The sequence below is a fragment of the Phyllostomus hastatus genome, unplaced genomic scaffold (assembly GCF_019186645.2).
Source record: "Phyllostomus hastatus isolate PE091 unplaced genomic scaffold, TTU_PhHast_1.1 phas_contig_210, whole genome shotgun sequence".
Lineage (NCBI taxonomy): Eukaryota > Metazoa > Chordata > Mammalia > Chiroptera > Phyllostomidae > Phyllostomus > Phyllostomus hastatus.
Genome location: NW_025333737.1, coordinates 20,380,849 through 20,392,169, shown reverse-complemented (window position 1 = coordinate 20,392,169; position 11,321 = coordinate 20,380,849). Strand labels below are relative to the sequence as shown.

The window sequence follows — 11,321 nt, the reverse complement described above, 5'->3', positions numbered from 1 at the left end:
TCCTTTCTCCTGACATTCCACAAGATTCATTTACATGTATTGGTTAGGTAACTTTATGCAAATCTTGGAGCCAACTTCCTCCACTGCAAAACTTTTAGTTTTTCATAGGTGTGAAATTATGTCACCTACATAGCATCTTAAATTCAGCTTCCAGTATTATTAGCACCCAAAAGAAATGTTAAGATTTAGTTGTTGGGTGCAGGAAAAAAGTGATTTGATGGTTGTGACTGGCTACCAGGAAATGAAACCATTAGAGATTTTAGGTAAAAATTCCCTCCAATTCAAGCAAATTGAAAATTTAAAACCAATGATGGTCAAGTAATAAGATACAAAAACTAGCAGACTACAATAAAGATACAATCACTGCTTTGGTATGTTCTGGATACTGAATAACCTTATAGTTGAGAAAAGTTTACAAGGCAACATTTTAAAGAATGCCTAGCTTTTTATTAGCAACAATACACCCTAATAAGCAATGATTCTTCTAGTGTTCTAGTCACATCTCAAAAAGTGTAAATTGTGTTGAGAACTCTGATTTGTGCTGAATTTAAACATTACTTAACAATTTTTGAGATGAGGTTCACTGACAATATCAAAAGCTATCTTCAAGTTACCATTTACCAGCCATCAATTTTGCACAAGTCTGTTGTTATCTGGGTGATCACAAAAAAATAAACAACATCTGTAAGTTTTAATAACTTAAAAAAAATCAAAGTATGGGAAGCTTATTTTTCAGAGATTAGATCACCCTTCATTTATCATATCACATACACAATTGCCTTTCTCACCTTTTCTTATCTTCCCGAGTATTTTTACAATTAACAAGAATTAATACCATTAGAAAGTACCTTTAAAGAACCTTTAATTTACTAACACACAAATGCAAGTCAGAATCGTATCATCAATTTAGAATATTAACTGACAGCCACCCAGTTAAAATCTTACAAGAGGAAAAAGACAACCATGCAGTTTTTTAAAAAATGTTTATTTCTCAAAGAAAAACGGCAACAGCCAATTGGAAACCTACGTATTCTTCAACACCAATTTTGTTTTCTTTAAATTTAGAAATGACTTACTGATTTACTATTTTAAACAAACCCCCCTTTCCCCTTTAAATGTTTACCATCTACTCGTGCTGAATCCTTCCAAGGAGATTGCTCCAGCGTATATCTCCAGGTCCTCGCTTTGCTCCTTTTACCAAAAATGCAAAACACAATTCCATCGTGCATCTTAAGGGCTCCAATCGTCAAAAATAGAGAAAAAAAATCTTTGGAATAGCCAATTAAGTTGAATAAAAAAAAAATCCACACGAATGCGGTTTGGTTGGGGCAGGAATCCACTCCTATGTTCCTGGTAATCTGATCCCGCTCCATGAATCCTTGTAATTGATCCTCCCTATCCTATCCACATTATGATTTGAATCCAATGATCCAGCTCCAAGGATTGGGATCCAGTGAGCCCTCTCCAATCCAAACCTTTATAACCAGCAAAACCAAAAAAGAGGAGGCAAAATGTTAGATACTGTAATCAAAAAAGGTTTCTGGGGAATGATGAGTTATGTCTGTCATCAGTTTAACAGATGTACATCAATAACTATCAAATTCCCCAAAACAAGTTTCTGAATGGTGTTCAGATAAACTTTAGAAACTTAATCATCATAGAGACTAATTGGAAGAAGCATTTTATATTTACAGTTCAACTGATAATGCCAACACTTGTTACTGTACAGCGTATTACAGGTTTTGTGGTTGCAAAAATTATGTAGTTGAAGTTTACTGGTATTGTTACCAACCCTAAGTCTAAACTAAATCTAATGCTCCCATTTGCAATTTAATTTGTAAATTAAAGTATTTTAAACATGAGTCAATTATGAATATTAGTTTAAGGGGAAAGTGAGACTTAGAAGTATTCCCATCTAGATTATCTACACCAATACGTTGGAATTCTATAATTTGCTTTCATTTTGTCTTAAAAAAATGAAATAGCAACGCTATATCAGTCACACAGAGGACATGCAGATTTAGCAGTATTGATATTATACTCTATCTGGTTGGAATTAAAGACACCCTGTACCCACATGTACACCAACAGCAGGTCACACATTAACAGTTGTAACTAAGCACTGTGACAAATTAGCCAGCTCTTCCCACATTAGTCCCTATTAAAACAAAAGAGGGGGGAAGGGAGCAAAATAAACTGTTACAAAATGGGCACTGTAATTTTGCCACAATTGCCAAGGTTTAAAGAGCAAAGCAATTGTAGCTAAGATAACTGCATAATGTTTTAAGATGGGTGCATATAATCATTTTTAACCCTTGCTTTTTAGTATAAGGTCAATACTGCCAATTTCATCTGTGACAATAGCACTTGGAGTCATACCATTGCCTCCATTATTGATCTGATCCTCCTCAATCCTCCTTTTGACAATCCTAAAATGATTGAAATGTGCTCCACAATCCTTAATCCAAAGCATTCTTAATCCATCTCTTCAGATATGTCTACAGAAAGACACATGAAAAGCAAGATAAACATAAGAACTTCCCCAGGTAAGATAGCCACAAACACCCCCAACATCCCAGTTCACACAAACCAGAGCAGGATAGACATTTACACAATATCACAGTCTGAAGAGCATGGAGAATTAACTAAATTTAAACAATCCTGTCTATGACATCACTTAAAATACAATTTACCAGACATGAGGGGGAATGTAGATGTTAGGAGCAAGGGGATATTACACAAGAATGCAATTCAACACTTTAGCCCATTCTGAACAAAACAGTTTGAATTAAAAAATGAAAAGATTGTACTGAGTAAAGGAAAACTGTATACAACATGGGTTCTACAAAAAGTGTCACCAATCATCTTATGTACGAGAGCGAGATCTGCTATGACGGGGAGAATAGCGTGGTGATCCTCTGCTTCTCCTTGGGGAGTAACTGCGACTCCTGCTGTTGCTTCTGCTACGGCTTCTGCTACGACTACGGCTTCGAGATCGAGATCTTCCATAACTTGGACTTCTGGGCCCATCAACTTTAACCCGGATGTAGGCAGTTTCTCCCTATTGAATAGACAGAACTTTCGATTGAAACATCTAAGCTTTTACCTGTCTTCAGGCATGCTGAATGAGTACAATGTAGCTAAAACCCAGAAATCTGGCACTTTACTTGGACACGCCTGCCTGAATCTTACCTGCAAATTCCACTGTTAAGACCATGTATCCAATTCTGGCCAAATAAAAGAATAAGCGAATAACCTACCTCATGAGATCTAAACTTAGTGTTATCCAGTTTTCGAACTGCATAGGTCATATCTTCTTTCCGTACAAACTCCACGACACCAGTGCCATCTCGGTAAACATCAGCATAACATACATCACCTGCTTCACGCATGTGATCCTTCAAATCCTGCCAGCTTCCACTTGGGGGCAGTCCTGAAAAAGTGACCTTTTTTCAATACCAATCATCCTGAATTTCATAACTTCAAAATTTACATGAGAACAAAGACTACTTTTAAATGAATGATTTAAGATCTTAGTAAAGAGCTAAAATCTGGAATCTGGAGTCCAAAATTGTTTCTAAATTAAGATCCTTTATATTCTAGGTACTGCAAGCTAGTTTGGTAAATCTCCGTTACAATAGTGCCTGTTTACTACTAAATTCACCCAAGACTAATTCAGGGCCTAGCATAAAAATTTGACAAACTGGTAACCCAAGGAAATTATTAAGTCGTTTCTGTCCCTTTTCTCATCAATCCACGTTAACGGTAAACTCACCAGAGACAACCACTCTGTTTTCAGATCGCCTGGAAGGGGGGCCATAGCGGCCTCGGGGAGCTCCGCCACCTCCGCCCCCGCCGCCGCCTCGGCCTGTACCACGGCCGCTTCGAGGAAACTCCACCCGCAGACGGTATCCATCGTAATCATAGCCGTCGCGACCGTACACCGCATCTTCCGCATCTCTGCAAGACCACAAAAAGCAAAATGGCTAGGACTCGGATGGGTAACTAACTCCGCCGGACTCAGCTGCCCCCCGCACATGCGCATCCAGTCAGAAGAGCCCACATGCGCTGCATAATAGGAATGGCCCCTCCCCCACTCAGAAACACTCTAGGCTCGCGACCACTACACCGGCCCTCAACGCATGTTTCCCGCTCCTAGCCTAAGTCGGCTCTGGGAACGTCCACGGGGGCCCAGCCACCAGAAAAGCCAAACTCGACTCAGATCCTCCTCGACTCCTGCAGAGGCGATATCATCTTGCCCCTTATCTGAGAGCCCACCTCTCCATTCTCTACTATAAGGCCTTGGAGCTTTTCCCAACTACTCGAATTGACTTCCTCAAGGCCGCAAGCCCCAGACCGCCTCACCGCGGGTCCTCGAACTCAACGAAGGCGAAGGGCGGTCCTCCGCGGCGATTCTTGAGGTCGATGTCGCGGATAGCACCGTATTTGTAGAACACGTCCTCAATGTCCTTGGTTCGGATGTCTGGAGGTAAGTTACCCACGTAGATGCGGCAATCATTGTTCCCAGCCGGGCCACGAATCACACCACCTCCCGACATGGCGACGAAGAAAAGCGCGGACTCGAGAACAGGCCTTCCCACCAAGCGTAGCGCACAGAAGAGCAAACCGGCAGCGACACCACGTCTCCCGCGGCCTCTCCAAAATGGCGCCTTTATCAGCTTGGCGCACGGATATGGGGGGGAGGGAAGAAGAGAAGCGGAAGGAAGCAGCTATTCGACCTCAGTACGCACGCGCAAGAGCCTAACGGGCTCGCGAACCTACGCTCACGCACGCGCGACGTCACCCTCCGCGCCAAAGGAAAAAAGTTCCTTGCGTTCTCGAGTTACGAGTGGTTTGCTAATGGAGTGACTAACCGTTTGGTAAAAAAAAATACGGAGCCCTCGGTAAAGAGGTTATTAATCCCGGTCGAGTCTTAAAGAGATAGTTTCCTCAGGAACGAGTTTATGAAAGCACCTACGCGCCTTGAAAGGAATTGGTGAAACCTACTCTACAGCCCGTCCCACCATGCTCTGCGGCGTTAACGGCCTTTGGCGGGAAAGACACCCAGGGGTGGAGTCAAGGGGGGAGGTATGCAGGGGTTGTTCCGGAAACCTGGGCTTCTTCCCAGAGTGCGCTTAGTGCAGGCATTGCATTGCCCTTGACTCAATCAGGAGCCAAGGCAGACTTTGTCTTCCCAACCCCGAACGCGAACTAGCGTTGGGTTGCGTCGACAAGTGTCTAAAGGAACTAGTTTAGATTCCTTAGTGTGTATCCTACACTAGGTATTGTTTCACCATCGGTTCAGAATTTAACTTTGTATAGCTCAGTTCACCATTCCTTGTGCTAATTGGCGGTGATTCATGCCCTGATCAGTCACTGATGTTACCTGCCAGCCAGGACCCAGACCTCTGCTTTTTCCTTCCTTTAATCGCCTGGCATTGGGCCTAGCAGAGGCGAGGTCCGGTGAAAGTTTACAGAATGAATTGTGCTTGTTATTTCTCCAAAGTATGAGAAAAAATATGTAAGTGTGGGTGTGTGTTTATAGAATCCTGAAGTTCGTTCCTTTTTCAAAAGTCCTTACCGAGCCTTTCAGGTACTATAAATAAGCAAAGTGAAAACCTGAGAGTTGTGCAAGTGAGACCACAGTTATTCAAGACTGATGCTGCTTGCAAATGCTGTCCTAGGGAGATAATAACTTTCTACATTTTTTTCAGAGACCTCTAAAATTTGAATTTTTATATGAAATGTTGGGGTTTTTAAATATTAGTAATGAATTTAAAATTTTAAGAAACCCTGCAGTGATAAATACACCAAATAGATCTGTAACCTAAGGATGATTTTCTTTCTTTTTTTTTTTTCCCCCTGCCTCAGGTTTATTTGTACAAATAGCACAGGAGGATACCAGCTCCATGCAGACGGCAGCCCAGAGGTCACACCAGGCCTTCATCCTCATTGGCAGATAGAGGCCTCTACTGTGGAGCCTTCCTGAGGGCCTCCCCTTTGGGAGCCTGAGCTGGAGCTGCAACATCCACAGCTGCAGCCTGGGGCTTGGTTTGAGCCTTAACTTGCACTCTGGCCTGCAGAATCTGAGACCTTTGGTGATGAGGCCAGGAGCTTGGGGTGAGCTTGTTGACAAGTCAATTAAGCTTGCAGCTACTGCTCTTTGGGATCTTGGGCTTGACCTTCTTGGGCTCTACCAGGGCCTTGATAGTTAGTGTGCATCTTCTTCAGGCCCTTCTTGTGCTTCTTGGAGAAGTACATGTTTCTTAGGATCTTGGGGTCTACCCCTTTAAGAGATTCATATCTTTGTGATTGAGGTTTCTTGATGCTGTTTCTGTGCCATTTTCGGGGCTGGCTGTAGGTGGTGTCATTCTTGGACTTGGCACTGAAGTCTGCACTGAAGCCTGTGGCTCCCACAGTGCCTGGGACTGGAAGAGAGAAAGCAAGGATGATTTTCTTAATATTATTAATTTATCTATAACAATCCCTCTCCCTAGAGAAGTGAGGCAGTTTGTAGAGTGCCACAAAACATTATTAAAACTAGATGAAGAAATCAGGGGGATTGGGAAAATAAGGAAAGATTAAGATGAAGTCATGGATAAGGTTAGTACACAAAATGTTGCTGTAATAGCCTGTTGAGTTCCTAGAAATGGACTGCAAATTTGACTCTGGTCATCCCAGAAGTCACAGTAGAGAAGGCAACACAAGTATATTAAAAATCCAAAGTGCCTTTGAAATTAAAACAAAACAAAAAACCCAAAAAACGATTGTTTAGGAGAAGGGCATTATTTCTTAGTTCTAAAAGTTGGTTGAATGTACTTTAAAGTGTTTGGTAGTCCTTGAACTCTCTGTGATGGTTTCCAAAATTATGTATATGTGTGCATGTATTCTTTTTTGCAAAGAGGATTTGATATTTTAATCAGGTTCTTAAAGGATCCTGTAGATCCCAAAAGGGAAAAGAACCTCTGAAAATTTTAGAGGGAAGGACAGATTTTCTATCATTTGACTATCCTTTAATTATATTTTTTGAAACTGAAATTTTTTTTTTAAAGATTTTATTTATATATTTTCTAGAGAGGGAAGAGAAGGAGAAAGGGAGAGAGAGAGAAACATCAGTGTGCGGTTGCTGGGGGTCATGGCCTGCAACCCAGGCATGTCCCCTGACTGGGAATCGAACCTGCAACACTTTGGTTCGCAGACTGCGCTCAATCCACTGAGGTACGCCAGCCAGGGCTGAAACTGAGCTTTTTTTTAAAAAATATTTTTTTTAGAGAGAGGGGAAGGGAAGAGAAGGAGAGAAACATCAATCAGTTGCCTCTCGTTTGCCCCCAACCATGGACCTGGCCCACAACCCAGACCTGTGCCCTGACCAGGGATTGAACCAGCGACCTTTTGGTTCATGGGATCACACCCAACCCACTGAGCCATACCATCAGGGTGAAACTAAGCTTTTAATGAAAAGACAAGAACTTGATAATTTTTAAAATGAGAAGCTGACCAAAAAGAACATTATTTTAACAAATATACTCAGTTTCTAGCATTGCCCTATTCGGTTAGTAGCAGAAGTGATGAGAATTGTTTTTTTTTAAATTGCAGGCATTTCATGTGTTATTTTCATTCAGTAGTTATTTACTGAGCACATTTTCTTTATGTTCAAACTTTCACCCATCAATTTAGATTTACTCAGATTCATCTTCTGTTGATTAATGTTAAGTCAATGATAAGTGATTTAAAGTGATAGGTGTTTTTAATTTCATTTCAGAAAAATAAGAAAACTGAATTTGCTTTGATTTATTCTTGTCTGTTTAAATTAATGCAGTCATTTCTGATTTTGCTCAGTCAGAGGTATACAAGGCAGACTTGATGTAGAGTGAATAGGACATTCTTGTTTCTCTTTTGGCCTCTTTTATTATATTTGAATGGAACCAAATTACAGGTTTGAGATCCATGATGAGGTCGGGATATAGCAGGAAAGGTCTGGATGACTGTCTATCAAGATCTCGGGATGACACTGGCTTTGTGATTATCACAGTTAAGGGTATGATCTTAATATTATCAGTGTGCCAGAGTTGATTAACATATTTTAGTCCACCAGAAGCAAATAAACCAAATCACTTGTACATTTGTTGGGTGGTGGGACAGATTCATTTTTGATAACCAGGATACTCAAATTGTACATGCCAAGGTAACTGTTTTGGCAGGTCTGGAAGGCACATCAGGTGGTTGCTTAGTAAATTAGGAATCAAAACGAGTTTAGTCATTTTGAGAGATATTTCGTTCAGATCATGCTGAGACCTGATGAACGACCCCTGCCCTGCAACAGTACATCTCTTCAATGACAGGAAAATTCATGCCCCCGGATTTTGTGTGTCCGTTCCTGGACAGAGCTGGGTAGCATCATCAGTTCTCTTTCTACAGGCTGACCTTTGCACCAACTTTCTCTACCAGCATGCTAGACAATTGATTAGATTTCTGCTGACCGAATTACAACCACTTCCAGTGTGCCTCCTGAGATTACATCCATATCTTAATTAGGGGTTTAGAATGTTTTTAAGCTCATCAGTTCCGAAGTCGAAGGCAGTTTTTTGGATTGCTCCCACAATTAGCTAATTTATTGAGTATGGATTTTACCAGTTTAATTCCAGAAGCTGCATTATTTTCAACACTGTTGATGTTTATGAGAAGTTACTTTCTCAAAAAAGAAACCTTTAAAATGCTTTTGATTCAATTCAGTGAGTATATACTAGTGTCAACACTATACCCTGGAAATAATTACTTAGGGGGGAAAAAAAGAAAAGAAATGTTAAAAAGTTGATTACTGTTAGGGTTGAAATTAGAAGACAGTTTTTCAGTGATTTGCTGAAACACTTAAAACTCTGTACCTGTGATGATTATTATACAACTCTGTAAATAATACTAAAAACCACTGAATTGTGTATACTTACAGTGAGTGAATTGTATAATATGTAAATATAACTCAATAAAACTTTTTTAAAACGACTGGGGAAAAAGTATCTCCATAATCAGAAAAATCACTCTTTAGTACGATTCCTCTAAATGCTTTATGGGGGGGCAGGGGTACGTGTAGTAATTTGCACTGAAATATGGCTTCCCTAATCTGGAAATAACTGTTTTTAATACTTGCCTGTCAATGCCCACTGTCCTCCCTGGTTAATGTTTTTTCCAGGTAAAGAGACACAAAGATTAGGAATATTTGACAATACTGTATACAGGAGTTATGTCCAGGAACAGTCCACTGCATAATTCTCTATTTCACTGTTCCCCTTGTTTTTGTTGCAGAACATTCTCCAAAAAAGGGAGAAGCAGTATATATCTCTTCATTTAATATGTGTATATTTGTCTTATCTTCCCTAGTAAACTATACTGAGTGCAGATTTCTGCTGTAACTCCCTTTATTATCAGTAAATTCTCTGTTCAAACAAATATTATTGACGATTTACTGACTGCTCTTTAAAAAAGGTGGGATGTTAGATGAGCAGAATGTTGTTTCTATGGAAACTTCATCATGCTGCTGTCAGTGGAGAGACACAATGGGCACAAGGATTGTTTTTCATTTCACAGTGTAATCAGTATGGCCATTTTTCAACCCAAAGGTGTCTGTCACCTAGTAATATATTCCTGGTCATCTTATTTTAGGACTGGCCTCCCTCACTCTTTGATTCTTCTTATTTTGTCTTTGGTTAATTCTCCCCATCTTTATTGCCCTGTTATTGATGACAATTGGATATGATTTTGCCAGAAAACAGCTCTTAAAATGATCTATTCCAGTACAAAGAGATATATTTTCACCATGTCTTCCTCTTTCTAATTATTATTTCCTCTCTCTTTCTTCTTGCTCAGTTCTCTTAAAAATTAAAACTCCACTTTATATTGTACATTTCCTAATGGGGTGAGTAATGGCTCTTTAAGGAATTAAAAATATAGCAGATATGCTTTATTTGCTAAAAATACTACTTTTTTTGCAATTTAATCTTATGTTAACTACTATTATTAGTTATATGTTAATACTGCTGCCAAGTGTGTTAGAAATAATTTCAGTGGCCCTGGCTGGTGTAGCTCAGTGGATTGAGCGTGGACTGCAAACCAAAGGATTGCTGGTTCAATTCCCAGTCAGGGCACATGCCTGGGTTGCAAGTGGGGTCCCCTGTGGGGGCCATGTGAGAGACAACCACACAATGATATTTCTCTCTCTTTCTCCCTCCTTTCCCCTCTAAAAATAAATAAAATCTTAAAAAAAGTAATTTCAATAAAAATTTTTAATTTGAAATTTTGATTGTATTATTTTTTTCTCTTTATTTTTTTAGAAGATACCCCAGATTAGCCGAAAACTCTCAGAATTACTTTTCTAAATTTGTTTGCAGAGTTGAGTAATTTCCCACAAGCCTGAAATACGGGGTAGGGCAAAAGGTTTACAGTTGTTCGTATAGAAAATAATACAATAATTGATAATATAAGAATAAACTCCGTGTTTCACATACAACTGTAAACCTACTTTTGCTCCACCCTGTATTTATTATTTGACCCTTACAGAAAAAGCTTGCCAGTCTGATTGAAAGGAAAATAACTTGCTTTTGTAATTTTTCGCTTACACCTAAATCAAAAATTCAGTTTTGTCATATTCTCTCAGAGGTGTTTTTGTCATGGGTAAGATCTTACATTGTTAACAGTTGCAAACGTAAGTTATACACTTTTTCAAGTGATATGTTACTTCCACATGCTTCATCGGCCATTAATGCAGTTTAGTGATAAGGTACCAAAGTCTAGTTGCCTTGAAATACTCAGCAAAAGTGCAGGTTTCTGTAACTGTTCTCACATTGGAGACTTGTGTGCAAAGACTCCATAGCGGATTTTGATCTAAGTAAATATCTATTAATGTCTACTCACTGTGGAATTTGCAGATGACATTTTCAAAATTTGCAGACTGTATTCTATAATACTGGGATCCCACCAGTTTTCAGACTGGTGTTGGTACCACCACACTGGCCCTAGAGGGCTACTAGACATGGAGACCAGTGTAGTCCACAGTCTGGACCAATGTCCATGGGGTCCTTCCTTGTCTGCCTGCAATTCCTTCTAAGTTACTATCTACCAGAGGAGAAAAAATTCTTTTCCTTGGCTCGTTGGGATCTATCTTCATAGAAGGTGACTGAGAATGAGAATGTTTGTCTTTATAGGAATTTCCTGTCCTTTATGCAGGAATATAACCTCTCCCTCTGCCTCAAGTCAAAATGGGCCAACATCGATATATTTTCCACAGTTTGGTTTGTTCACTATTAACACCACAGGTAGGACATTCTCAG

At 39.9% G+C, this 11,321-nt stretch overlaps 1 protein-coding gene and 1 long non-coding RNA gene across 3 annotated transcripts in view; both read right to left on the bottom strand.

Annotated features, from left to right (window-relative positions):
- Window positions 1–966: 966 nt before the first annotated feature.
- Window positions 967–4,679, bottom strand: SRSF1 (serine and arginine rich splicing factor 1). Of its 2 annotated transcripts, XR_006785350.1 has the most exons (5): window positions 4,366–4,679; window positions 3,776–3,960; window positions 3,261–3,433; window positions 2,380–3,061; window positions 967–1,475 (listed from the first exon to the last, which is right to left on the bottom strand). XR_006785350.1 is itself a non-coding variant. In XM_045836086.1 (4 exons), exons 1-4 carry the CDS (start codon window positions 4,557–4,559, stop codon window positions 2,867–2,869), a joined length of 747 nt encoding a protein of 248 aa, XP_045692042.1. In that variant the 5' UTR covers window positions 4,560–4,679; the 3' UTR covers window positions 967–2,866. The 2 variants fall into 2 exon arrangements, 1 of the variants encoding a protein (XP_045692042.1); XM_045836086.1 differs by having other exon boundaries at window positions 967–3,061.
- A 1,187-nt stretch (window positions 4,680–5,866) lies between these two features.
- LOC123816865 overlaps window positions 5,867–11,321 on the bottom strand; it is a 54,934-nt gene continuing 49,479 nt past the window's right edge. Inside the window, exon 3 of the long non-coding RNA XR_006785351.1 lies at window positions 5,867–6,428. This is a non-coding gene — a long non-coding RNA (uncharacterized LOC123816865). The remainder of the gene's footprint in view (window positions 6,429–11,321) is intronic.

Coding starts and splice junctions, on each gene's coding strand:
- SRSF1 (XM_045836086.1), bottom strand. CDS start 4,559: ATGTCGGGAGGTGGTGTGATTCGTGGCCCGGCTGGGAACAATGATTGC. Junction 3,434..3,775: donor AAACAGAGTGGTTGTCTCTG/GTGAGTTTACCG, acceptor TCACTTTTTCAG/GACTGCCCCCAAGTGGAAGC. Junction 3,062..3,260: donor CTAAGTTTAGATCTCATGAG/GTAGGTTATTCG, acceptor TCTATTCAATAG/GGAGAAACTGCCTACATCCG.